The sequence below is a fragment of the Lithobates pipiens genome, unplaced genomic scaffold (assembly GCF_037356315.1).
Source record: "Lithobates pipiens isolate NorthernLeopardFrog02 unplaced genomic scaffold, aLitPip1_a1.2 Scaffold_30, whole genome shotgun sequence".
In the NCBI taxonomy this organism is placed as follows: Eukaryota; Metazoa; Chordata; class Amphibia; order Anura; family Ranidae; genus Lithobates; species Lithobates pipiens.
In genome coordinates, this window is record NW_027507791.1 from 80,632,394 (window position 1) to 80,658,893 (window position 26,500).

General features: G+C 41.5%; 1 protein-coding gene across 4 annotated transcripts in view; it reads right to left on the reverse strand.

The window, feature by feature from the left end:
• CEP170B (centrosomal protein 170B) overlaps window positions 1-26,500 on the reverse strand; it is a 160,564-nt gene that overhangs the window by 32,205 nt on the left and 101,859 nt on the right. For 3 of the 4 annotated variants that reach the window (XM_077464499.1, XM_077464497.1, XM_077464496.1), the window contains exons 13-14: window positions 6,909-7,149; window positions 2,018-2,177 (exon numbers count right to left, since the gene is read on the reverse strand). In XM_077464499.1, the coding sequence (XP_077320625.1) occupies window positions 2,018-2,177; window positions 6,909-7,149 (401 nt within the window). The remainder of the gene's footprint in view (window positions 1-2,017; window positions 2,178-6,908; window positions 7,150-26,500) is intronic. The other variant, XM_077464498.1, reaches the window with a different exon arrangement.

A 26,500-nucleotide genomic window follows, 5' to 3' on the forward strand; every position in this document is an offset into this window, starting at 1 on the left:
AGTGCCCCAGGAGTCCTGCCGCCTCCCAATTCTTGCAGCTTTCTATTGGTTTAAAGCAGGGTTCTCCAAATTTTCCAAACATTGTTGGTATCAATGAGAGGAATAGTACCCCATCATTGGTATCAGTGAGAGGAATACTGCCCCGTCATTGGTGGGAGTGAGAGGAATAGTGCCCTATCATTGGTATCAGTGAGAGGAATACCTCACCGTCAACAGTATCAGTGGGAGGAATAGTGCCCCATCATTGGTGTCAGTGGGAGGAATAGTGCCCCATCATTGGAAGGAATAGTGCCCCATCATTGGTATGAGTGGGGGGGGCAGTGCCCCATCATTGGAAGGAATAGTGCCCCATCATTGGCATCAGTGGGAGGAATAGTGTCCCATCATTGGCATCAGTGGGAGGAATAGTGTCCCATCATTGGCATCAGTGGGAGGAATAGTGTCCCATCATTGGCATCAGTGGGAGGAATAGTGTCCCATCATTGGCATCAGTGGGAGGAATAGTATCCCATCATTGGCATCAGTGGGAGGAATAGTATCCCATCATTGGCATCAGTGGGAGGAATAGTATCCCATCATTGGCATCAGTGGGAGGAATAGTATCCCATCATTGGCATCAGTGGGAGGAATAGTGTCCCATCATTGGCATCAGTGGGAGGAATAGTGTCCCATCATTGGCATCAGTGGGAGGAATAGTGTCCCATCATTGGCATCAGTGGGAGGAATAGTGTCCCATCATTGGCATCAGTGGGAGGAATAGTGTCCCATCAGTGGGAGGAATAGTGTCCCATCATTGGCAGGAATAGTGTCCCATCATTGGCAGGAATAGTGTCCCATCATTGGCATCAGTGGAAGGAATAGTGTCCCATCATTGGCATCAGTGGGAGGAATAGTGTCCCATCATTGGCATCAGTGAGAGGAATAGTGTCCCATCATTGGCATCAGTGGGAGGAATAGTGTCCCATCATTGGCATCAGAGGAAGGAATAGTGGTCCATCATTGTTGTCAGTAGGAAAGAACAATGCCCCATCATTGGTATCAGCAGGAGAAAAAGTGCCCCATCAGTCAGTAGTTGGAATGGTGTTCTGTATCAGTGAGAGGAACACTGCCCCACAGACTGAATAAAGGCAAGCAATGGGCTGCATCTGGCCCCCTGTGCCCCAGTTTGGGGACCACTGGTTTAAAGTAATAGGTGGCCGCATTGACCAGTGGGGACCAAGCACCGACTTCTATCTTTATATCTGTATTTATTTATTACAGTTACTTATCATTGTACAGTCCCTTTCATCAAGGAACTTATAATGCAAGGTCCCCAACTCATATACTAGGGTTAATTTAGACAGGAGCCAATTAACCTACCAGCATGTCTTTGAAGTGTGGGAGGAAGCCCACGCAGGCAAAAAGGGAGAACAAGCAAACGCCAAGGCAGGCAGGTTGCGATTCGAACCAATGACCCTAGTGCCCTTAAGCAGCAGTGCTTACCACCTAGCTGCTGTGCAGGTTTAGGGTCCCCCAAAAACAGAATGTAGAATATAACTGAGGATATGTGCTGATACTAACATTAAGGGCTCACATTAAGTACAGATTCAATTCCTAACAAAGACAATCAAGTTACTGGCTCTGTTGGGTAGAACTGTCTAAATCACTCAACTAGCTGAACAGCATTACGAATTCTTGAGCAACAAGACAATTTCCTTGTATGTATTTCAACATTGTGTTAGCCACAATCTACTATTCAACTTTATTAAATGTTTATGCCTGCAATAAAAAAAAATTTCAAACAAGTAGCTAAGTCTGTGAAATATCACCTGGTAAAGAATGGTAAAAAGTAATTTAGTGTTCAACATGCAACCATAGGTTGAGGCCACATGGTGACATTTCTTCATGTAAAACTTTGCATTGCAAAGGATCTTCTTACTAGTTCACAGTTAGGTTCAGTAACTACATCTACTGGTGTTTTTCTAATACATAGAAAGTTAAAGGCAGCTTTTTGTTTTATTATAAAATGGAATCTTACCTCTTCCCTCGCAGATATGATGGAGGCCGGTGTATTTGGCACGGAGCTTAAAGAGGTACTGTGTCCTGTCCCAGAGGAGCTCTGAGAATCCCCATCTCCAGCTACTTCATGTATCTCTTTAGCTAAGCTGGCTACATCTTTTACCAGGGTTTGACTCAACCTACGAAATATATCAGACCATCATTCAAAGGATTTATTACTGATTGACTATTACAACCTTCATTATCTCACAAACATTCTTTGCTCATTTATGCCTTTGATCGCAAATGGATCCAAGTTTCAATTACCCCCCTGAACCATTCTTTGTACAACGCAAGGCCTCTTACTTTGCTCCAGATCGTAATTGCTACATGCTCTGATCTTAGCTGTCATAGTTTTGCCCACAATAAGACAACATGATCCAACGCTAGTGAAGTCAATGCAGAAGATTTCTGCAGTACATTAGTAGTAGCATTATCTACATGCAGTAAGCAGAGCTGTGTTCCGGTGTCTTGTCAATCATTTCTGTATTATACAGGGGAAGTGAATGTCAGGATCTGTTCTTTTTGTTGGTATACATACTTTATTTGCCACATCTTTTCAAGCTGGTTGCTTCCTGCGATTTTTACACATGGTGCTAAAAGGATTGATTTACTAAAAGGACCAATTTACTAAAGGCAAACAAGCTGTTTACTTTACAAAGGAAGTTGCAGTTTGCTTATAGAATGAGATGAGGCTGTTTTGTATTCCTTACATATGATTGGGTGTTCTTTGCAAAGGGCAACTTTACCACATTTACTAAGCTCTAGGGCCAATTCTCTTGCAAAATGCAACTTTCCTTGCAAAGCCAACAGCCTATTTGCCCTTCGTAAAATGAACCCCAGGGAGGTGGGTCAGGATTCTACATATTCAGTCTTAGATTACTAGAACTGTGCAGTCTTACTTATAAAAGGTTTATTTCTATAGGTTTATTTAGCTGATCCTGATATTTTATCACACTGTAAGGGGTCCAAAGTCACCTAAACTCTTGCACTTGCTTCCATGTCAGCCATGGGACTGCGCACACAACATACTCAAAGGATGGGGAAGAGACTGGAGGGTCAGGACGTTGGCAGTAACTAGTGCCTGGCTCAGATAGAACAAATAAAACAAAATAGTTGGGCAATTTAAACCTTTCATAAGATTGCAGTTATACTAATTTAAATTTGAACTCCAGAAATATATGGAAAAAACCAAGGAAACAATTAAGAAAGAAAAAGAAGTTAACCAGTTGACGTCTGCCCCATAGCGATTTTACTGCTACAGGATGGCACCTGTGCAGCGGATCATGTATATACATATAAAAACACACACACACACACACACACACACACACATACATACATATACACACGTGTTCTGGCTCCTAGGAGCAAGGGGAGCGCATGCCCGCTGCCAACAGCTCGCTCACACAAACAGCGTGTGCCCAGCGGCAGGTACTGCAGACTCAATGTCTGCCGGCACCCGCCGATGATCCAGCAGAGAGGCAGAATGCTGGTCTGCCTATGTAAACAAGGCAGATTGCCGTTCTGACAGGAGGGAAGGCATGGATCCTCTGCCTCTGCAAAGCATCCATGTCTTCCCCTAGTAAAAGCACCCCCACACTGTAATAAAACACTGGCTAGACACACAGTAAACTTTGATCGCCCCTGATGTTAACCTCCCTGGGCAGTTTTCCTGTGTGGCTCGGGGTTAAATTCCAGCACCATTAGCGGTAACCCCAAGCCACACTCAGGATTGCATTGCAAGATCCTGGTGCTGTATACTTACTTTACAGAATCCTGTGATGTCCCGCCGCTGTGTCTGTGAGCTCTGTCCTCTGCCCGATGCCTCTCTGTGCCGCGATCCGTTCCCTGTAATCTTCACGCCGCACGGGGGCGGAGCCCGGCGGCAAATTAAAAAAAGTGAAAAATCGTAACATCCAGTACACTGTAATCTCACAGATTACATTACTGTATGACATTATTTCACATCCCTTTTGTCCCTAGTGCTTTGTCCAGTGCCCTGCAAGCAGTTTTATATGATATATACTGTTCTTTCTGCCTGGAAACTGGAGATTGTCCATAGCAACCAAAAGTGTCCCTAGAGAACAGTGATAGTAAATTAGAACACTTGCAGAATTGAGCGATAGTGAATTGTGGAGAAATTAATTTTATTATTATTATATTATTTTTTATAATTATTTATATTTATTATATTATAATTTTGTGTTTCAAACTTCGTCATACCCGGGATGTCTACTAGACTCTTGTTTGGACAGATTTAAGTGTGTTATTGCTAAGAATTACAGGCCTACAGTATAAAACGCCAAATTTCTATGCAAAATAATTGTACCACTTTGAGACGCAAAAATCTGACATAATCATACCGCCAGGGAGATTAACCCCTTCCCAGCCAGTGTCATTAGTACAGTACATTTAGCGCTGATCACTGCATTAGTGTCACTGGTCCCCGAAAAGTGTCAGTGTCCGAAAGTCTGCTGAAATATTGCAGTCCCGATATAAGTCACCGATCGCCGCCATTACTAGTAGAAAAAAATGTAATAAATAAAAATATCCCATAGTTCGTAGATGCAATAACCTTTGTGCAAACCAATCAATATACGCTTATTGGGATTTTTTTTTTTACCAAATATATGTAGCAGAATACATATTGGTCTAAATTTATGAAGAAAGTTGATTAAAAAATTTTTTTTTGGATTTGTTTTATAGCAGAAAGTAAAAAATATTGTTTTTTATTTTCTAAAATTGTGGGTCTTTTTTTGTTTATAGCACAAAAAAATAATGCAGAGGTGATCAAATACTACCAAAAGAAAGCTCTATTTGTAGCGAAAAAAAGTACATCAATTTTATTTGGGTACAGCATCCCATGACCGAGCAATTGTCAGTTAAAGCAATGCAGTGTCATATAACAAAAAAAATGGCCTGGTCATGGAGGGGGGTAAAGCTTCCTGTGGTTAATGTATAACTAAAGGCAAAATGTTTTCTTTAGTTTAGGAGAGTGGAGAGGGATTAGAACACATGTCCATTTTTATTGCAGTCTGTGTCCCCATTATGGAGATTCACCCTCTCTAGTTGCCCTGTTTACCATTAGAATTTAACGTGGATATAAAAGAAAAAATGGCACATTTTGGGTTGTCTCCAGAAAAGTAACAGAGGGTAAATCTTCCAATGGGGACGTTAGTTATAATGGCCTGGGAGTCCTAAAGGCATTCCTTTAATTTTCAGAGATTTCTTCTCACTTCCTGTTTTGGTCATGGGACAGGAAGTGAAGGTAAATCTCCCAAACAGGGCACAGATGGCAAAAAAAAATAAACCAACAGGGTTATAACCCTGCCTTACTCTATTCAAAAGGATATCTATTCAAAAGGTTCTGCCTATTGTTCTACTTTATTTTTAAATGCAAGTAGTACAAAAACCTAAATGGGACTCCATTTCCATTTTTCTTATCTTGTAATGATTCGTACATAAATAGGATACAACATAGAAAAAAACATTGAATTTTGTGATTTTTGTGCTGCAATTTCCTGGTTCCCTGCAAGTCCTTGTTATATTGACATGTATCTCTCAATGCCATGTTAGTGGCCTACTGTCAAGCAGCATACATACTTTGCATGTTCTCCTTTGTGAGCACGCTCTCACCTTTACCCTTTGTTATCTTTGATGTCCTGTGTCTCTTTATTTCCGCCATTGGCGTCTATGTTTGTAACTTCCTTTTAACCACTTTTTACCAGAATTTACCCCCTTCCTGACCACAGCACTTTTTGCGACACCGCACTCTGTCACTTTAACTGACAATTGCGCGGTCGTGCATCCAAACAAAATTGACATCCTTTTTTTCCCCCACAAATAGAGCTTTCTTTTGGTGCCATTTGATTTATTTTTTGCGCTATAAACAATAAAAGAGCGACAATTTTTTAAAAAAAGCAATATTTTTTACTTTTCGCTATAATAAATATCCCCAAAAATATAGAAAAAAAAATTCTCAGTTTTGTATTCTACATATTTTTAGTAATTGCAACAAGAGTATATTGATTGGTTTGCGCAAAAGTTATAATGTCTACAAAATAGGAGATAGATTTCTGGCATTTTTATTATAATTTATTAGTAATGGCAGGGATCTGCGATTTTTATTGTGACTGCAACATTATAGCGGCCCAATCGGACACTTTTGCCACTATTTTGGGACCATTGGCATTTATACAGCGATCAGTGCTATAAAAATGCACTTATCACTGTGTAAATTACATTACAATAGAAGGGGTTAAACACTAGGAGGTGATCAAGGGATTAAGTGTGTCCTAGGGAGTGATTCTAACTGTGGAAGGGATGGACTTCCACTCACATGACAGTGATCACTGCTCCGGATGACAGGGAGAAGTAGATCTCTGTCATGTCACTAGGTCGTACGCAAGCCTCGTTTACATAGGCATATCCCCGTTCTGCCACTCTGTGACGCGATTGCGGGCCCCCCGGTGGACATAGAGTTTGCGGGCACTGTCAGGGAGTACACGGGGCATGCCCACAATGCCGCGATTTAAAGGGGACGTACCTGTACGCCCAATTGCCCAGCAGTGCCATTGTGCCAACGTATAACTATTGATAAAAAAGTGTCCAATGTGTGTGTAAGCAGTGGTTTTGGAATAGAGTGTCCAAAAAGCTTATAGAGGTGCGATGGTCAGGTGTTCACAAACTGTTGGCCATATAGCGTAGGTCCCTTTACAAACCTTTTCAGGTACTTGCATGTGAGGTGGTACAAATAATATAATCCTAATAAAAATAATACAATACTCCACCCAACACACACATCCCCCTGCTACAGAAATATACAGACATAAAGAAGCAAAGAGGTTACTGTGGCTTTAAGCACTCACCTGGCTATTTCTGCGATTTCTGCAGACTGTGCCATGAAGTTGCTGTACACCTCCTGGTCGTCGTCATCATCATCCTGAAGCCGGTTGTGCCTTTGACTGTGAGACATGATGGTGGTGGCCTTGGGGGTCTGAGTGGCTGTTGAAGTATGGGATCGTTTGTGTTTAGGGGTGCTGTGATTAGAGCCATACTCCTCCTCAGATGTAGACAAATAATCTGAACCCTGCTGCCTCCGTCTTGATGCTTACAATGAATTGGTTTTAAAGAGAGAAAGTTAAAAGATCAATCCTCTCCTAGCCACCAGTGGGAAAGACAGGAACTGTTTACATCGAGAGAGCCAACATACAAGTTGCTTGTAAGAAAAATAAAATTGCTATCCAAATGGAAAAGGGTTTAAACCCTAAGGCTCGATTCACATCTATGCATGTTGCCTTCAAGTGTTTCTGCAATGCTTTTTGCGGTGCTTGCCGCGGTTTTGGATACGTGTTTTTTACCTTGATTTTCTTTTTTCTTTTTTACACTGTATATAGGTGGTTGCTAAGGAGGAGGCCGGGAAACCTGCTGCCTGCTGTCCTAACAACTGATGAGTCATCAGCTGTCAGCGGGCTTCCCAGCTGACAGCTGAATGTAAAAAAAAAAAGAAAGAAAATAATAATAAAAATAAAAAGGAGAAAGAATTGCCGGCTAAAAGAAAATTGTGAAAAAAAATAAAAACAGCATGGGGTCCCCCCCCCAGGTCCATGCCAGGCCCTTGGGTCTAGTATGGACTCAGAGGGGGCCCCCACCCAACGCCAAAATGTAAAAAAAAAAAAAAATAAAAAAAAAATGGCGTGGGGTCCCCCCCAAAATCCATACCAGACCCTTATCCAAGCATGCAGCCCGGCAGGTCAGTTAAGGGACGAACGAGTGGGCCACCTTCTCCTGAACCATGCCAGGCCGCATGCCCTCAACATGGTGAGGTGGGTGCTTTGATGGGGACAAGGGCCTCCTCTGCAACCCTTGCCTGGTGGTTGTCGGGGTCTGCGGGTGGGGGACTTATCGGAATGTGGAAGCCTCCTTTAACAAGACCCTTTCCAAAAACGCAGAGGCACAAAAATGTAATGATGTGGGCGTGTTCAATAGGACTTCATGTTAAAAAAATTCCCTGCTTTTCTGCAAAATGCATCAAAAAACACATTAGTGTGAATCAAGTCTTACTTATAACATTCAGGCTGGAGGCTTCATTCACAAACATCGGATTGCTAGCACAGCGGCTCAGACCTGAGCTACTTTTAGTAGTGTGTACGAGGCATAAGGGATGGAAGGTGGGAGGGAGACAGCGGGGCCACCCTCTGATCGGATTTTGGGTAGTTCATCGGGAACCGGCCAAAACTCGAACAGTGAATGCCTGAGCTTTAGATGTTTTAGGACGTGTCATAGGAGTTTAGGGCAAAGTAGCCCTCTTTTTTAAGGTCTCAAAATTTGTTTTGGATTTATCTTTTAATTGCAGTAAAATTCAGTTTGTTTTAACATAAAATGAGCCCAAAGCACAAGTTAAATACAAAATATACTGAGAAACACTCAGATCCAGAATCTAATTGTGATTCAGGAGTTGTGGTATTTACTGTCCAGTGCACAAATTTGTGTGCAGATATTTAAGCTAATAAAGTTTTCATCTCGATGAGTCGGGACGGAGACATTTCCCTATCAACATTTGACTTCCTGTCCATATTTCCACTGGAGGGCAGTGCAGACTACATTACTGCTTAACAACTGTGACGGCAATAGTGAATTGACATTTTAAGCCTATTTGTATATCTAATTTGTTTTCTTCCATAGGACATTTTTATGGTTTGCTAGGGTTTTCATGTGTAAAAGATACCACAATAAAAATAAAAATAAAATGACCAAAATCAGCAACTTGTATATTAACTCTCATACTAAAGATAGAAAAAAAATTATATATTTAATGGACCATCCAGGAAAATGGAAATTGTTACTTCTGACTCTTTCACACAGTATAAACATGGAAAGCAATTTATCCGACTTCTACAGGATTGGATGATCACCAGGGACATCAGACACCAGACTTCCCCAGCTAACTGTCATCAAGGGAAATGGTGAACAGCAGGTTTGGACCATTTTATCTAAAGGCGAATGTTTCCCTCTAGACATGCCAGGTGCTCTTTCCTGCTGGCCCCACAGGTATCAACATGCATGCCAGGGCAATTTATGGACTATACCAGTGGCCCTTATGGCACTATTCCTCTCACTGATATGGGGCACTATTCCCCCCACTGACAATAATGATGAAGCACCATTCCTTCCACTGAAACCAACAGTGGGGCACAATTCTCACTCACACCAATAATGGGGCACTATTCCTCCCACTGACACCAATAATTGGGCACTATTCCTCCCACTGACACCAATACGTGGGCACTATTCCTCCCACTGATACCAATGATGGGACACTATTCCTCCCACTGATACCAATGATGGGGCACTATTCCTCCCACTGATACCAATGATGGGACCCTATTCCTCCCACTGACACCAATGATGGGGCACTATTCCTCCCACTGACACCAATGATGGGGCACTATTCCTCCCACTGACACCAATGATGGGGCACTATTTCTCCCACTGACACCAACGATGGGACACTATTCCTCCCACTGACACCAACGATGGGACACTATTCCTCCCACTGACACCAACGATGGGACACTATTCCTCCCACTGACACCAACGATGGGACACTATTCCTCCCACTGACACCAACGATGGGACACTATTCTCCCCACTGCATCAAATCACTAGCAGTAGCATCTTGTAGTGACTGCATATGACTGTTGCAATCATGCAAGATTGTTTGGTATCCTCTATAAGGTGCCATACGTTCCATTTCTTTAGCAGTAATTTCTCCATCTATTGATAAATCACTAGCAATTGTAGTAGCAGGACTGAGCTAATGAAATTAAAAATCTCCTGTGTGGCTCTAGCCTATTCTGGTGACCACCAGCAAGTGGTTCAATCTCTTAGTGGCAAGAGATTAAAATCACCCATGTAGCTTAGAGCCCTTTCACACTGCCAGCGCCCGATGTGTCGCTAAAACTAACAGCGCTTTACCGTAAATTTTGCGGCACTTTTTGGGGGCTTTTAACCCCTGCTAGCGGCCGCCAAGTAAAGGGTTAAAAGCACCCACAAAGTGCCGCCACCGAGGTGCTTTGCAGGCGCTACGGTGGCTATATGGTGTGTATACACTGCTCATAATAAAATAATAAAATAATCTCAATAAAAGAAGCTGCTTGCAGGACTTTTTTTGACGTCCGGCCAGCGCAGCGCCCCAGTGTGAAAGCACTCGGCTTTCACACTGGGATTGCAGATGAGGCTTTTTTCAAGCACTATTTTTAGCGCTAAAGCGCCTCAAAAACGTCTCCAGTGCGAAAGGGGTCTTAGCCCTAAAGCTAGCCATGTACATATGGATTTCTCTCATTCAGCCTACTAGATTCCGCCTCCCACACTAAACAATGTAGGAGGTGGAATCCCCCCCCCTGCTGGCTATATTGTATTCTGACCGTTCACACCTGAGGCTGTCTGAATATCCAAACAGTGTCTGCATCAGATTGGATGTGATCACGGTTCAGCCAACAATTGTACACCAGATTCCTTCAAAAAAAAGTTGATTGAAAAACCGACTTTTGACGAGTTAAGTGGTGTCGACAGAACACCCATAGATTGAATTTTGTCCGAGTTAGTGGTGCACTAAGAGTTCTGGTGTATTATTGAATTGTAATTGGGGGGATGAGAAATTTCTGATTCAAAAGTAACATTCCATTTCCCTAGAAAGTCTTAGGAAAGAAACATATGATTACCAATTAGGCTAGATTTATAACAGTTGACTGGCAAACTAGCTACAGACTAAAGATAGTTAATCTAGACATAATGCTAGACCAGAACTAATATTATATATATATATATATATATATATATATATATATATATATATATATATATATATATATATATATATATATAACATTTTAATATGGACATACGTACACTATATTACCAAAAGTATTGGGACACCTGCCTTTACACACAAACTTTAATGGCATCCCAGTCTTAGTCCGTAGGGTTCAATTTTGAGTTGTCCAACCCATTGCAGCTATAACAGCTTCAACTCTTCTGGGAAGGCCGTCCACAAGGTTTAATGCCATGTGCACACGAGCGGAATGTCCGACAGACGAAAGCATTTCATTGTATATTCCGATCGTGTGTATGCCTCATCTAGGGCTGCATAATCGATAAGTTGGCCGATTATTGTTTCGATTAATCGATTTAATTTAAGGTTCTGTGTAGATGTATAATACTAATTCCTGTCTGATTCCAACAACCTTCAAAAAAAAATTTTTTAAAAAAGTGGGTCAAATTGACATTTATTTTCAACCACAGCGACAGGAAAATTTTGAAATAGAAAACTTCTTAGTCAAAGGAATTTTCAGACAGCGTATGTGGTTTTCGTTCAGAAATTACATTCATTTTAAAAACAGAATGTTAAAAAAAGTGAAAATTATAAACAAAATTCTTTCATTCAGCGAATGTACAAAGATTTTTCGTCTGAATATTCTCATCTAAAAATTGATCTGTGTGGCCAGCATAAAGCTCGGTACACACCTATGCAGTTTTTCTTTTGATCTGTTTCTGCAGTGCATTTTGCCATGCGTTTTGATTTTTGTGCACGTGATTTTACTGCAATTTGCATTTGTTGTTGGGCAGATTAAAAAACACAAATTGCTGCAAAAATGCATTACATGCTTTTCTGCGGCTTCTCCATTGAAATATATTGAACCAATAAAGCACCATTTTGCGTTAAAAGTCCCTGACTCTTTCAGATGTGAACGTGTCCCATAGGAAACCATGTAAATGAACTGTAGTGCATTTCTGTAAAAAGCACCAATAAACTCATAGATGTGAACCAGGTCTAAGACGTTTAGTAACATAATGGGGGTTAAAAAAACTAAAATTAGCCCTTTATAACAGAAAAAAAGCAGATAATCACTACTGTAAGGGGTTCATCTTTTTACTGTAGAACTGTGAAAGTAATATTTACAGTAGTGATTATTTGCTCTACTATAAAGGGCTCATTTTAGTTTTATTTTTATTTTTTTTAATGTCGTTATGTTACTGGCCGATTAATAGATTATGAAAATAGTAATCGATTAATTTCATAATCGATTAGTTGTTTCAGCACTAGCCTCATCTGACTTTTTTTTTCAAAAATTCTGATGGACCTAGAAATAGAACATGTTCCAAATATTTCCGACGGAACCAATTCCTATCAGGAAAACCGCTGGTCTATATGCTGGTCCGACGGACCAAAAACTACGCATGCTCTGAAGTACGAGACGGAAGCTATTGACTACTGGCTATTGAACCTTTTTCTAGTCCGCCGTACGTCACCGCGTTCTTGATGGTCGGACTTTGGTGTGATCGTGTGTACGCAAGACAGTTTCAGAGGAATTCCTTTTTCGGAAAAACCTTCAGAGTTTATTCCGACGGGAAAACCGGTCGTGTGTACAGGGCATCAGAGTGTTTATGGAAATGTTTGACCATTCTTCCAGAAGCACAATTGTGAGGTCGGGCACTGTTGGACCAGAAGGACTTGCTTGCAGTCTCCGCTCAAATTCATTCCAAAGGTGTTCTATCGGGTTGAGGTCAGGACTCTGTACGGGCCAGTGAAGTTACTCCACCCCAAACTCGCTCGTTCACACTATACTGTCAAAAGTATTAGGCCACCTTTCCAAATCCTTTGGTGGAAGGGCGGGGGGGGGGGGGGGGAATTATGAGGTGGGGCTGTTTTTCAGGGGTTGGGCTTGGCCCCTTAGTTCCAGTGAAGGGAACTCTTAGGTGGTGGCATACCAAGACATTTTGGACAATTCCATGCTCCCAATTTTGCAGGAACAGTTTTGGGATGGACCCTTCCTGTTCCAACAAGACTGTGCACCAGTGCACAAAGCAAGATCCATAAAGACATGGGTGAGTGAGTTTGGGGTCGAGGAACTTGACAGAACACCTTTGGGATGAATTAGAGCAGAAATTGTGAGCCAGGCCTTCTTGCCCAACATCAGTGTCTGACCTCACAAATGCGCTTCTGGAAGACTGATCAAACATTCCCGTAGACGCACTCCTAAACCTTGTGGACAGCCTTCCCAGAAGAGTTAAAGCCGTTATCGCTGCAATGGGTGGGCCAAGTCAATATTGAAAACAATGGACTAAGACTGGGGTGCCATTAAAGTACATGTGCATGTAAACCAGGGGTCTCAAACTGGTGGCCCTTCAGCTGTTGCAAAACTACAAGTTCCAGGAGGCATTACAAGGCTGACAGTTACAAGCATGACTCCCACAAGCAGAGGCATAATGGGACTTGTAGTTTTGCAACAGCTGGTGGACCGCCAAGTTGAGACCCATGGTGTAAAGCCTGGCCCAATACTTTTTGACAATATAGTGCAGTGATGGCGAACCTTGGCACCCCAGATGTTTTGGAACTACATTTCCTATGATGCTCATGCACTCTGCAGTGTAGTGGAGCATCATGGGAAATGTAGTTCCAAAACATCTGGGATGCCAAGGTTTGCCATCACTGATATAGTGTATGTATTTTTTAATATATTATATATATATATATATATATATATATATATAATTTTTTACATGCTATTAGCAGCCATTCAAAGTTTGCTAAATCTAGCCCTTAGAATGAAAACATTATCCAGGATTTCATTGAGATGGTTCACAGACCATATAAATGTTTCTTTTGTTGTACAAAGACAGCCTATAGAATTCCTTTCAGACAGCCAAACGTGTCCGATACCAACAGAAGAAAAACCTTCCCTAAGAATCGATTGTTCTGGATATAATGGGATGATATAGAATATAACAGAATGTGAAATGATGGCAGTTATGAGATTTTTAGTTCTGTAATAATGGTGGCTTTGCAAAACCTACCAAAGAACATGTTCCAAATAGTAGAAAAGGTAATTTTGTATTTTTTGCAACAAAAGAAACATATATTGTTCTGCAAAAGAAGCTATGCAATACGTGTGGTGACACTGCAAATAATATCAGCCTCAAAACATTCTGAACATTCCTATCATTTCTTAACCACATGCAGGTGTAGAGAATAGCAGAAAATCTATGAGATCAGTCAGCCAGTACAAAATTAATTGGATTCTAGGCTCTCTTATAACCTACCACTGGCAGGAGTCCATGCTGTACAATGCCGCCATGTGCTAGCACAGGGATCAAGCCACATGTATTATTAGCCACAGTAGGTCTTTGCCTAAGGGCCATTTCACATCAGCAACTTTGCAGTAGATGTTTTCAGCAGCTACAAACCTCTGTTTGTTTTCTATGGTAATTTGTAGTTGGCTTTAAAGTTGCTTCTGTAGCCAACTACAATGATTGTCTAGGCAGCTATAAATTGTGGTTGAGCCCCGATCGATCATCAACAGCTGCTTTGGTGAATATGAGTTATGGCAATTGTGTCAAAAGTTCTAAATGATGCTGATTGATCGCTTGGAATTTCTGGGCCATAGACCTATTGTTGACTGCAATGCATTTTTTACATAGAAAAAATGCAAAGATATAGATTCTGTACCTACTACAAATCTCAGCAACAAAATCCCCGGTTTGTCATAGGCCTAAGGCAGGCCATAGGCATAGATGGTGCAAATGTATTTTCTTGCAACCATGAGGTGCTGGCCAAGATTTGAACAGGCAATGGCTAGCCCAAGGTGGCTATAAAACGGCGATTGTGTCAAATTTGTACGGCACCGCCATTGTTTGCTTTTAGGCAATATGTGCCATCGGTCATTTTAGGTCTTTAGGTCTTCCTTTTAAAACAGCCAGAGAAAGAGATAGTCATTAGATGTCTAAAGCTGGCAATGCGTTCGTCGAATTTTGTTCAAAATGTGTGTTTTCAGAACATTAATTGGATTTTAGTTAGTTGGGTCTAATTAATGTTCGTTTTAGATTGTAGTCCCGAAAAAATTAGAAGCAGCAGAATGGAAAATTTTCTTGATCAAATATTCATTCATTTCAAAATTGACTGTTAAAAGCAACAGAAATTTTGAAGTACTTTAGAAAGACATTTGTCAAGTTGTTGACTGTACGGAGACATTTTGCATGTTCTTATGAATCTATTAGTGTATGGTCAGCTTAAACAAACACCAACCTAGTTCCCTCTGTGGCTCAACTACACTATATTGTCAAAGGTATTGAGACACCTGACTTTACACACAAACTTTAATGGCATCCCAGTTTTAGTAGGGTTCAATATTGAGTTGGCCCACCCTTTGCAGCTATAACAACATCAACTCTTCTGGGAAGGCTGTCCACAAGGTTTAGGAGTGTATCTATGGGAATGTTTGACCATTCTTCCAGAAGCATATTCATGAGATTAGGCACCGATGTGGATGAGAAGGCCTGGCTCGCAGTCTCTGCTCTAATTGATTCCAAAGGTGTTCTATCAGTTTGAGCTCTGGACTCTGTGCAGAGCAGTCAAGTTCCTCCAACGCAAACTTGCTCATCCGTGTCTTTATGGACCTTGTTTGTGCACTGGTGTATTGCACTGAGGCTATCCTCTCTTTCCCTTATGCTCTGGGATTTATCCTTGAGCTGCCAGATTCGATATCGGCTTTTCCAAAGATACCGCGATTCCTGCATTCATTGAAAAACCGGGTCCGCTTTTACAGCTTAAGGATTTGAAGCCTGATGAGATCATTGTCCAGTGTCTGATGCCGCTGTTATCTGGAATTTGGTTCGTTTTTACAGCCCAGTCTGTTGGAGCATGGTGGGATTATTATCCAAGGCTTGAAACTACTGCTATCTGGTAAGAAGTGAATCTATGTGGTGATGGGATATTAAAGTCTTTGTGTTTTGAAGAGTACTGAAGTTCCCTTATATTCTTCCACCCAATTCCCTTGAAGAGCACAGAAGTTTTCACATACTTGGTTCACTTAGTTCCCTTTTGTATAAGCTCTTGTACACACGGTCGGACATTCTGACAACCAAATCCGTTGGATTTTGTCCGACGGATTTTGTCCGAAACTGTTGCATACACACAGTCGGACAAAGTTGTCGGAAAATCCGATTGTACATAACGTGATGACGTTATTTTGTTACAATGGGACTACGTTCAGGCTAGTAGCCAATAGCTTTGGGCTAGGAATTTGATCTGAGCATGCGTGGCACTTTGTCCGTCGGAGTAGGCTACACATGATCGGAGTATGTCCAATCGGAGAATTTTGTCGGAAAATTTTAACGGCAAGTTGGTCCATCGGATATTCCGATGGAAACAGTCCGATGGAGACCACACACAGTCGGAACATCCGACAAAATGGTCCGATAGGACGCATTCCGTTGGAATCTTCGACCGTGTGTACAAGGGCTAAGGGTTCGCCAAGTGGACATTTTTGATGCACATCTTTTTATGCACATTTTACGAACTGAAATCGTATATTTTTTTACTTTGAGTAATTTCATCAAATGTTTTTATTTATTTTTATACACTTGCTTTTGTAGGAGTGGACTTTAAGCCATTAACTTTTTGTTGTGTGTATTTTTCATTGTGAATATTCTTACAGATTAGTGCACCGGTTTCTTTTAAAGTTATCTGTGCTTATGGTAGGGGTTTGGACCATTTGGGTTTCAGTTTTTCTTTATCTATAAATTTTCATTTATGTGTTTGATTTCTCCATTTCAATAGTCACACTTCCCATCACCAGGAGAGTAGGATAAGTGCAGGATTTTAAACCTTTTTTGTGCAGTGGTGCGCAGTCATGTTGGAACAGGAAGGGGCCATCGCCAAACTGTTCCCACAAATTTGGAAGCATGAAATTGTCCAAAATGCTTTGGTATGTCGACGTCTTAAGGGCCGGTTCACACTGCGGGCGATGCGAGGCGACACGACTCGCCTCGCCGCTATCTTACAAGTCGCCCCCGTTCTGTACAATGGAACCGTTCTGAGAGGAGCGACTCGAGTCGCTCCGACTCAGAAAAAAGGTTCCTGTACTACTTTCGGGCGACCTCGGGGCGACTTGCATTGACTTCTATACAGAAGTCATCTGCAAGTTGCCGCTGAGGTCGCGGCAGGTCGCGGCGAGGCAAGTCGGTGTCGCCTCGCATCGCCTGCAGTGTGAACCGGCCCTAAGAGTTCCCCTTCACTCAAACTAAGGGGCCCAACCCCTGAAAAACCACCCCACACCATAATCCCCTGACCACCAAATGATTTGGAGGGTTGGCTCAATAGTTTTTGTATTATGGCAATTTGGGAACTCTTATGGCATCAGTGTACCAAGACATTTTGGACAATTTTATGCTCCCAACTTTGTGTGAACAGTTTGGGGATGACCCCTTCCTGTTCCAACATGACTCCACACCAGTGCACAAAGCAAGGTCCATAAAGACATGGATGAGCGAGTTTGGGATGGAGGAACTTGACTGACCTAAACCGAGTTCTGACCTTAACCCAATAGAACACCTTTGGGGTGAATTAGAGCGGCGACTGCGAGCCAAGCCTTATTGTCCAACATTAGTGCCTGACCTCACACATTCTCTTTGGGAAGAATGGTCAAACATTCCCATAGACACACTCCTAAACCTTGTGGACAGCCTTTCCAGAAGAGCTGAAGCTGTTATAGCTGTAAAGGGTGGGCCAACGCAAAATATTGAACACTATGGACTAAGATTGGGATGCCATTAAAAATCATGTGTGTGTAAAGGCAGGCTTCCCAATACTTTTGACAATACAGTGTATGCTGGAAAGAAATCCATCTAAAGAACAATTTTAAGGTTCCAAAGGCAACTCATGTGTGAAGTTGAAGCTATATTCTTGAGAATTCTGCCCATCAGTGGACAAAGGACTGCCCATCAGTGGACAAAGGACCGCCCATCAGTGGACAAAGGACCGCCCATCAGTGGACAAAGGACCAACTAAATGTTCATTCCAGTAATTAAAAAGAGTAGATGGCATCTGCTAAAGCTAAAGTTCAGTCTGGTGTATGAAGGAGACAGGTTGTACTAAACAGACTGCCACAATGACTAATATAAGGGTAGTGGATTGTAGAAGTAAAAGCGATCACGTTGTTATGAAATCAGCAAATATTGTGCGAGTTAATCCTTGTTTACAAGAAGTCTTCCTTCTTTGACATTTCTAGTCCAGCTCCACCCTCTTGACAAATTTGTAAATTGTAAAGAAGGTCAATAAAACCCTCAACTTTGTGAGAGTGTTTGTTATCGTTCTTGCTTCATTCGGCCTACAAAGGCTTCAGAAACTTTTTTTCAGATATTTGTCTCTGCAGCTCTTCTCGGTCTATCTACAGTTCTCTTAATGGAAAGCTTACATAGCTTTCCGTGTGTCCACAATTTGCGAAAGGCAAAAAAGATAAATCTGAACACTGCCAATTGGACAAATAGATTATTCAAAAGCTGGTTTAAGCATCTCCTGGGAACTAGAAATTTAACAGATATTATCCACACTAACAAAAGGGTCAAATGTCTACCGTCCTAATTTTCCAGGTAAATATGGTGTTTTATCTGTCACCAATAGGTCTCCGTAATCATCCAAATCTATGTTCTGGAATTGTTATAAAATTTCAGTATAGCTTCTCACAAATAATTTTTTTAAAGATGTATTTGTATTCTCTCCTTAATAAAGCAGAAGGCCCCACTCTGAAATCACACCATAGGTTTATTCAATCAAACTGGCTTCCGATACAGTCCTTGTCCACAGGGCCACACCCGTCTAACGTGTTTCACCCCAACTAGGCTTTTTCGAATAACCAGAGTATGGCCTTGCTCTTATACCAAAGCAGGACTAGCTCTTTGGGGCCAGCACCTGCCGCATCAAGGAACCAGTGGACCGTAAATGGAGTGGCGCTGCTTCCCTTTGATTCACACACAAATATTTCAATTGTTTGTAGATTTATCATCCTCCAACGTCCTAGGCAGTGTTAGGTATTAGTCCCAAGATCAAGTCGGACACAGTCTTCAAAAAGGCTATACAGCCTGATATTGGGCTGACTTTCTGCTCTGCCAGGAAGAGAATAACAGCACAAACACCCAATTTTGAGAGGCAAGGCTACATGGTTATAACTAGTGGGGACGATTTTAATTGCCATTTTTGGTTGGTTCTTTGTAGAAAGGATTTGTCATAAAATAAAAATTCTTGTGGCTAGACCCAACTTTTACCCATATGGAAGCTGTCACATCTGGACTGCATGTCAGTTACAGGGGAGTACATTTTCTTTATTGCATTTAACAGCATGGGCTCAAGACTGAGGTTTCTCACAAAGGATTGTGAGAGATTCAAATTGTCGATAACATAGGCATGATCTCATTGCGGATATTATTTCTGATATTCTCCAAGACACACCTGCATATATTGGGGCATTATAATAATGTTTTTCTTGAACCCATTAAACACGACCCTCTGACTGCCAACAGGAAAGTTATTTACAGTGGGGAAAATAATTATTTGATCCCCTGCAGATTTTGTAAGTTTGTCCACTTTCAAAGAAATTAAGGATCTATACTTTTTATCATAAGTGTATTTTTAATGATAGAGATAGAATATCAACCAAAAAAAAACATGATACAAATGTTATAAATTGAGTTGCAGTTCAGTGAGTAAAATAAGTAATTGATCCCCTACCAACCAACAATAATTCTGGCTACAGTATGTGCTCATGCAGTACACAGATTAGTCCTGTCTATTTAAAGAGGAAGTAAACCCTGATGGGTTTACTTCCTCTTTTTTTCCCTGCAAAGGTAAAGCATAATGGACTACTATGCATCGCATAGTAGCTCATTATGTGTCACTTACCTGACACAGGAGCCAGCGAAGTCGCCGCTGATCCCTGTAGTCCGCCGCGTCCATCTTGCTGGTGGCGTCTCGCAGCTCCGAGCAATGACAGCGGCGAAGCCGCGATGACGTCACTCCCGCGCATGCGCACGGGAGTCGCGTCTCGCAGCTCCGACGCTGCCATTCGGCGAAGCCGCGATGACGTCACTCCCGCGCATGCGCACGGGAGTCGACAAATTAGGCAAATCCATTCTTGGACTTGCCGCATTTAGTGCGCCTGCGCGCCGCTGTCTACGGCGCATGCGCCGTAGACTGCGGTGCCCATTTTCGGGCAAATATCTCCTAAACCATATAGGTTTAGGAAATATTGCTTGGACCTACAGGTAAGCCTTAATCTAGGCTTACCTGTAGGTCAAAGTGGTTTGAAGGGGTTTACTTCCTCTTTAAGAAAGTGCTCCTAATGACAACTCATTATGTGTATACAAGACACCGGTCCACAGAATCTCTTTCTTCAATTCAAACCTCAAACCCCAACCTGGAATGGGCTACAAGAACATCAGCAAGAAGCTTGGTGAGAACTGTTGGAGCGATTATTCACAAATGGAAGAAATACAAAATAACCATTAAACGCCCTCAGTCTGGATTTCCATGCATGATTTTGTCTTATGGGGTAAGGATGATCATGAGAAAAGTGAGGGATCAGCCTAAAACTACACGGGAGGAGCTTGTGAATGATCTCAAGGCCATTGGGACCACAGTCACCAAAACAAACCATTGGTAACACAATTCACCCCCATGGAATGAAATCCTGCAACTCCCACAAGGTCCCCCTGCTCAAGAAAGCACATGTACAGGCCCTGAAGTTTGCCAATGAACATCTAAATGATTCAGAGAAGGACTAGGAGAAAGTGCTGTGGTCAGATGAGACCAAAATTTAGCTCTTTGGCATTAACTTGACTCGCCGTGATTGGGGGAAGAAAAATGATGACTATGACTCTAAGAACCCCATCCCTGCAGTCAGCCACAGAGGTGGAAACATTATGCTTTGGGGTCGTTCCTCTGCTAAAGGTACAGGCTGACTTTGCCGCATTTATGGGCCAATGGACGGGGCCACGTATTGTAAAATCTTTGTTGAGGACCTTCTTCCCTCAGCCAGAAAACTCAACTAAGGTTGTGGATGGGTCTTCCAGCATGACAATGACCCAAAACATACTGCCAAGGTAACAAAGGAGTGGCTCAAGAAGCACATTAAGGTCATGGAGTGGCCTAGCCAGTCTCCAGACTTTAATACTAAAGAAAATGTATAGAGGGAGCTGAAACTTCAAGTTTCCAAGTGACAGCCAAGAAACCTTAAGGATTTAGAGAAGATCTGTAAAGAAGAGTAGACCAAAACCCCTCCTGAGATGTGTGAAACCCTGGTAACTAACACAAGAAATGTCTTACCTCTATGCAAGAGTTTCTCCACCAAGTACCAAGTCATGCTTTGCTTGGGGATCAAATACTTATTTTACTCAATGAACCGCAACTAAAATTTATAACATAATGGTCTTGTAGCCCATTCCAGCCTTGTGTAGGTCTACGATAGTCGTGTCCCTAATGTTCTTTGACAGCTCTTTGATCTTGCCCATGATAGTGAGGTTTGAAAGAGATTCTGTGGACAAGTGTCTTTTATACACATAATGAGTTGCCGTTAGGCGAACCTTCTCAAATTGACAGGACTAATCTGTGCACCACATGAGCACATACTGTAGCCAGTCTGTGGGAGCCAGAATTATTGTTGGTTGGTAGGGGATCAAATATTTATTTTACTCACTGAACTGCAACTCAATTTACAACATTTGTATTGTGCGTTTTTTCTGGCTGATATTCTGTCTCCATCATTTAAAATATAGCTATGATAAACATTATAAACCCTTAATTTCTTTGTAAGTGGGCAAACTTACAAAATTTGCAGGGGATCATATAATTATTTTCCGCACTGTATGTCAATTGAAGAATCTAAAACGATTCTGAATAATTCACTCAATTGTCTGAAATAACTACCAAGTTGCACACTAGTCCTCCCAACTCAGATTATCCATTCCATTCACCATCGGACAGAGGCTGACTCAATAGAGACATCATGATAAATAAGGTCCTATTTTTAAGTCGTCATTTTTACCAAAATACACTTTTTTCCCCACTAATCAAATTTACTTGCAGTTTACCACACATTATTAAATAGCTCCTTGGGAATTCTACAATTATTAATCTTGTTCCTTAGACTCCATGTGCACAATGGGTCAAGCCTTAGGAACTTCCTTTGAAAGCCATCATTGACAGTGCTAGTGCTGGAACATACATTGACAGACACCCTGTACTCATGGCCATGGGTCTGCCATAGTAAGTCCAGCACAATGTATTCAGCAACCACCACACCTATCAGACTCGCAGAGAGATTTGACAGATGACTATCAAGTGGAAGATGTGTACATGGAGACCTCAAGGTTTAATAGGACAGGGACACATATAAAACCAATGATCAAAGTACAGACAATGGAATTAAGTTAGTGTGCTACCAAGAGTTTGGAAAAACCAATTCATTTGAATACAAGAGCTACCATCTTCGTATTCCTGGACCTTACATTGTTTGAGAATCATTTTATTTTTTTGCATTCAGCTAAAATCAACATTTTCCTCTTTGCAACTATGAACAATAGCACATTTCTTTACATTATTCTCAACACGACATACGTAAAATCATATCAATAGAAGCACACATAGACATCGGCCATGTCCTTGCACAATCTTTCTTTAAAGTGTAGGTGTAGGCAAACAGAGCTGAAATATATGTTAAACATAGGGAAGCGTGTCTAATTTTAGCAAGACATTTTTCCAAGTCAGCGTTTCTCAACTCCAGTCCTCAAGGCACCCCAACAGGTCATGTTTTCCGGCTTTTCATTATTTTGCACAGGTGATTTGATCAGTTTCACTGCCTTAGTAATTACCACAGCCATTTAATCTGTGGAGAATCCTGAAAACATGACCTGTTGGGGCACCTTGAGGACTGAAGTTGAGAAACACTGCTGTAAGCCATCAGTCTGAGAAAAGACAAGGTGGAACTAAAAGCTATTACTTCAGAACATGTGGCCTTTGAAATGCGTTGGTTATTGCACTTATTACATGTTTGGAATAAAATCCTATTTTGGACTCTAATACTTTGGGGTTTGGCGCTTTGATTTTTAGACTCCAATTTTTTCTAAGTTAAAGACTATACGTAGTTCTGACCATACACTGTTCCCTACTTCAGGTAACGCAATGCAGCCTGTGATTGAACAGTGAATGAACATAAAATCAATGATGACGTCTTGTGTTTTCTCCTCCAATCAGCAAAACTCCTGGATTAACCATTAGGCAGAGTATACTGCATACTCCAAAAAACACTCCAGCGCTAAAACCAGGGGTATTCTTCTATTGCTTCTATCCAAAATGCCACTCAATAGTGCAGTCCTCCACAGACCGGGAGTCTTCTAAACACACTGCAAAAAACAGGCAAGAGGGCACAAAAACCTTGTGCATTACATAAATAAAATGTATTAAAACCAAAACAAATGGATGCTCACCCACTGATATAAAAATTCAAGCAATACTAATACACTGCAGCTACACACAGTAAATACCACGAAATGGTTGGAAACGAATGTGTTTCGGGGGTCATTCCCCTTTCCTCAGAGCTGAACAACTTCACACTCAATGGCAATTTAAATGACCAAAAATCCATGGGTAACCCCCGACAGGAATCTAGCAGATGGATGAAGCTCAAAAAAAATACACACACAATATCCCGGAAAAAAAAAGGCACAAAAAAAACAAAATGTTAAATTGAAATTAAATTGTTTACACCAGTGGTGTCCATAAGGGGGGCCAGATGTGGGCCTTCAGTTGCTTTTATCTGGCTTTGGCACAATATATAACCCACTAATAACAATGGAACATAGTTTTCCTTCCCTCTACCACCAGTCAAGGCGCACAATTCCTCCCAATGACACTAACGATGGGGCACAATTCCTATCAATGACACCAACAACTGTGCCCAATGACACCAATGATGGGACATGGATCCTCCCAATGGCACCAACAATGGGGCACAACCCCTTCCATTGGCACCAACGATGGGGCACAATTCCTATCAATGACACCAACAACTGTGCCCAATGACACCAATGATGGGACATGGATCCTCCCAATGGCACCAACAATGGGGCACAACCCCTTCCACTGGCACCAACGATGGGGCACAATTCCTCCCACTGACATCAAAGATAGGACATCGTTTTTTCTCCGCAGATGTTGCAATGGCACCAGTCCGGCCCCCCTAAAGTCTGAAGAACAGTAAACTGGTCCCTTGTTAAGAAAGTTTGGAGACCCCTGGTTTACACTATTGAGCAAATGGCATCTATACACATACAGCCTCTATGTACAACTTTACAAACTAACTAACCAAAATGTACAATACTGCCCGATCCGGATAAGCACAAGAAAATAGCATTAGTGCATGAATAGGTCTACACTAGTGTATTCCTCCAACCATGACTGCACCAGATGTCTGCCCCCCTTCCAACGCAATCACTCATGAGCTCTGCACATCTGCTAGCTTCCTGTGGGAGGTGACCCATAGATTTGTGACCATTTAAAAGGTCATTGATCGTGAGGTTGATTCAGCTCTGAGGAAAGGATCACGACCCCCTGAAACAAGTCGGTTTTCCAAACATTTGATCTTAGGACGAGTTTTACTGCATCCAGTTGGAGTGTATTAGTATTGCTTGAATTTCTACATCTGCAATTGTCAATTTGGATTCAATAAATTTATGGTAATTAACATGTTCGCGACCCGCCTGTGTGTTTTTCTGCATTGGGCATAGTATATCTTTACCTATAGGTGGCAAAGGCAAAAAGGCAGCTATCTCTCCTGTATAGTCATTGGCCATAAATATATTTTCCTATCATGGGTCATAAAGTCATCTCATAAAAATTTTGTTTTCATCATCATTACAACTATAATTCATTATATTTCGTAGTAAAAAATTTTTGCATAAAAGATGATTTGTGCCCATAGACGTTGGTGATGGAAATTTGGATTTGTTCACAGCACCAGGCAATGCAATAAACCTGATTTGCCATTAGTGCTTCCCCATCCTTTCTCAGCCTGAATTATGATAATCAGGAGAGTACAAGAGGCCAGAGAAAGAGAGATTATGTCCCAATTAAAATTCATTGACATATTTTTATTAAATGCATAATTTGATTAAATAGGGGCCTTTCATTACCGCCTACACTTACACTTAAAGTGAACCTGTGAAACAAAAGCACGTTTTTGAAGAGAACATCAAAACAAAATTCCCTATTCCAGGGTTTGTAATGAGGCTGGAACCCCTTTTATTGATCTCCCACAAATGCAACCACTAATTTATTGGAACATTTTGACTTCTATGTAATGCCAAAACATTTTTTTAGTTTTCAATGGATTGAGGAAATGTTAGAGTCTTGTTCAGATTATTATTGCTGATTGTGCTGTATCTAGTTCACACCGAATGCAGCTTTGAAATCACACTACTTCAGCATGAATTCAAAGCCACCGGTCAGTACAATTTCATGTGCGGCTTGCCGACATCTGTGCGACTTCATGCAGAGATGTCAATGCAAGTTACACATGCAATCACCAAAAATAGTGCAGGAATCTTTTCAAAAACGGTGCAAATCGGAGTCGCACCAATATGAAATGCTACAAATAGAGGGCAACTTGTCATGCGACTTTGATCTGTCAAATCGCATGATGAGTCACACCAGTGTGAACGGGGACTTAGGGAGATCACTTTTCAATTTTCCTGGTGAAACCTGTGACCTGAACAGAAAGTGATGCAAAATCCAAAATTTTGAGTTGTCACCAGAACAGGTGACAAATGGTAGCACTTGTTCCCATGACAACTTTCAAAGAGGAAATTTCCTTCACTTTTGGAGATACAGTAAAACCTTGGTTTGAGAGTAACTTGGTTTGAGAGCATTTTACAAGACAAGCAAAATTTTAAATACATTTTGACTTGATATACAAGCAATGTCTTGATATACAAGTAGAGTCAAGTCACAACTGAGTATAAAGCAGAACAGAGGCGCCTCTAAGTGTAGCAATTTGTTTACATTTAATGAAAGTACAACATTTAGCAACTCACATGGTTGATGAATAAAACAGGCACATCTAAGTATGCCGGCATCCAGGGTAAAGCTGTCCACATAGACCGGCCGCACCGCCATCAACATCATCCCTTCCACGCTGCATTCCATCCGCGCTTCAAGCATCCCTTTCAAAACTCTCTACTGCAGGGTACTCTTCCGGGTCACAATTGCAGACTGACAGACAAAGGTAAGAGCTGGTGGTGCAGAGGATGGTCTATGTGGACAGCTTTACCCCAGGTGCTTACATACTTAGATGTGCCTCTTTAGATCAACCATGTGAGTTGATAAATGCTGTACCTTCATTAAATGTAACCATATTGCTACACTTAGAGGCGCCTCTCTTCTCTTTTATACTCTGTAGCTCCTGATGCATTTTGCTTCTAATCCCCTTGTGGAGGCTTCCATTTGTGGATGGACATTTTATGGTTACAATACCTATCACATTGCTATAATCTTTTTATATGGACTAGAGATTGAAGGACTTATGAGTTAATGCTTGTGGAGCGAATCATTTGAGTTTCCATAATTTCTTATGGG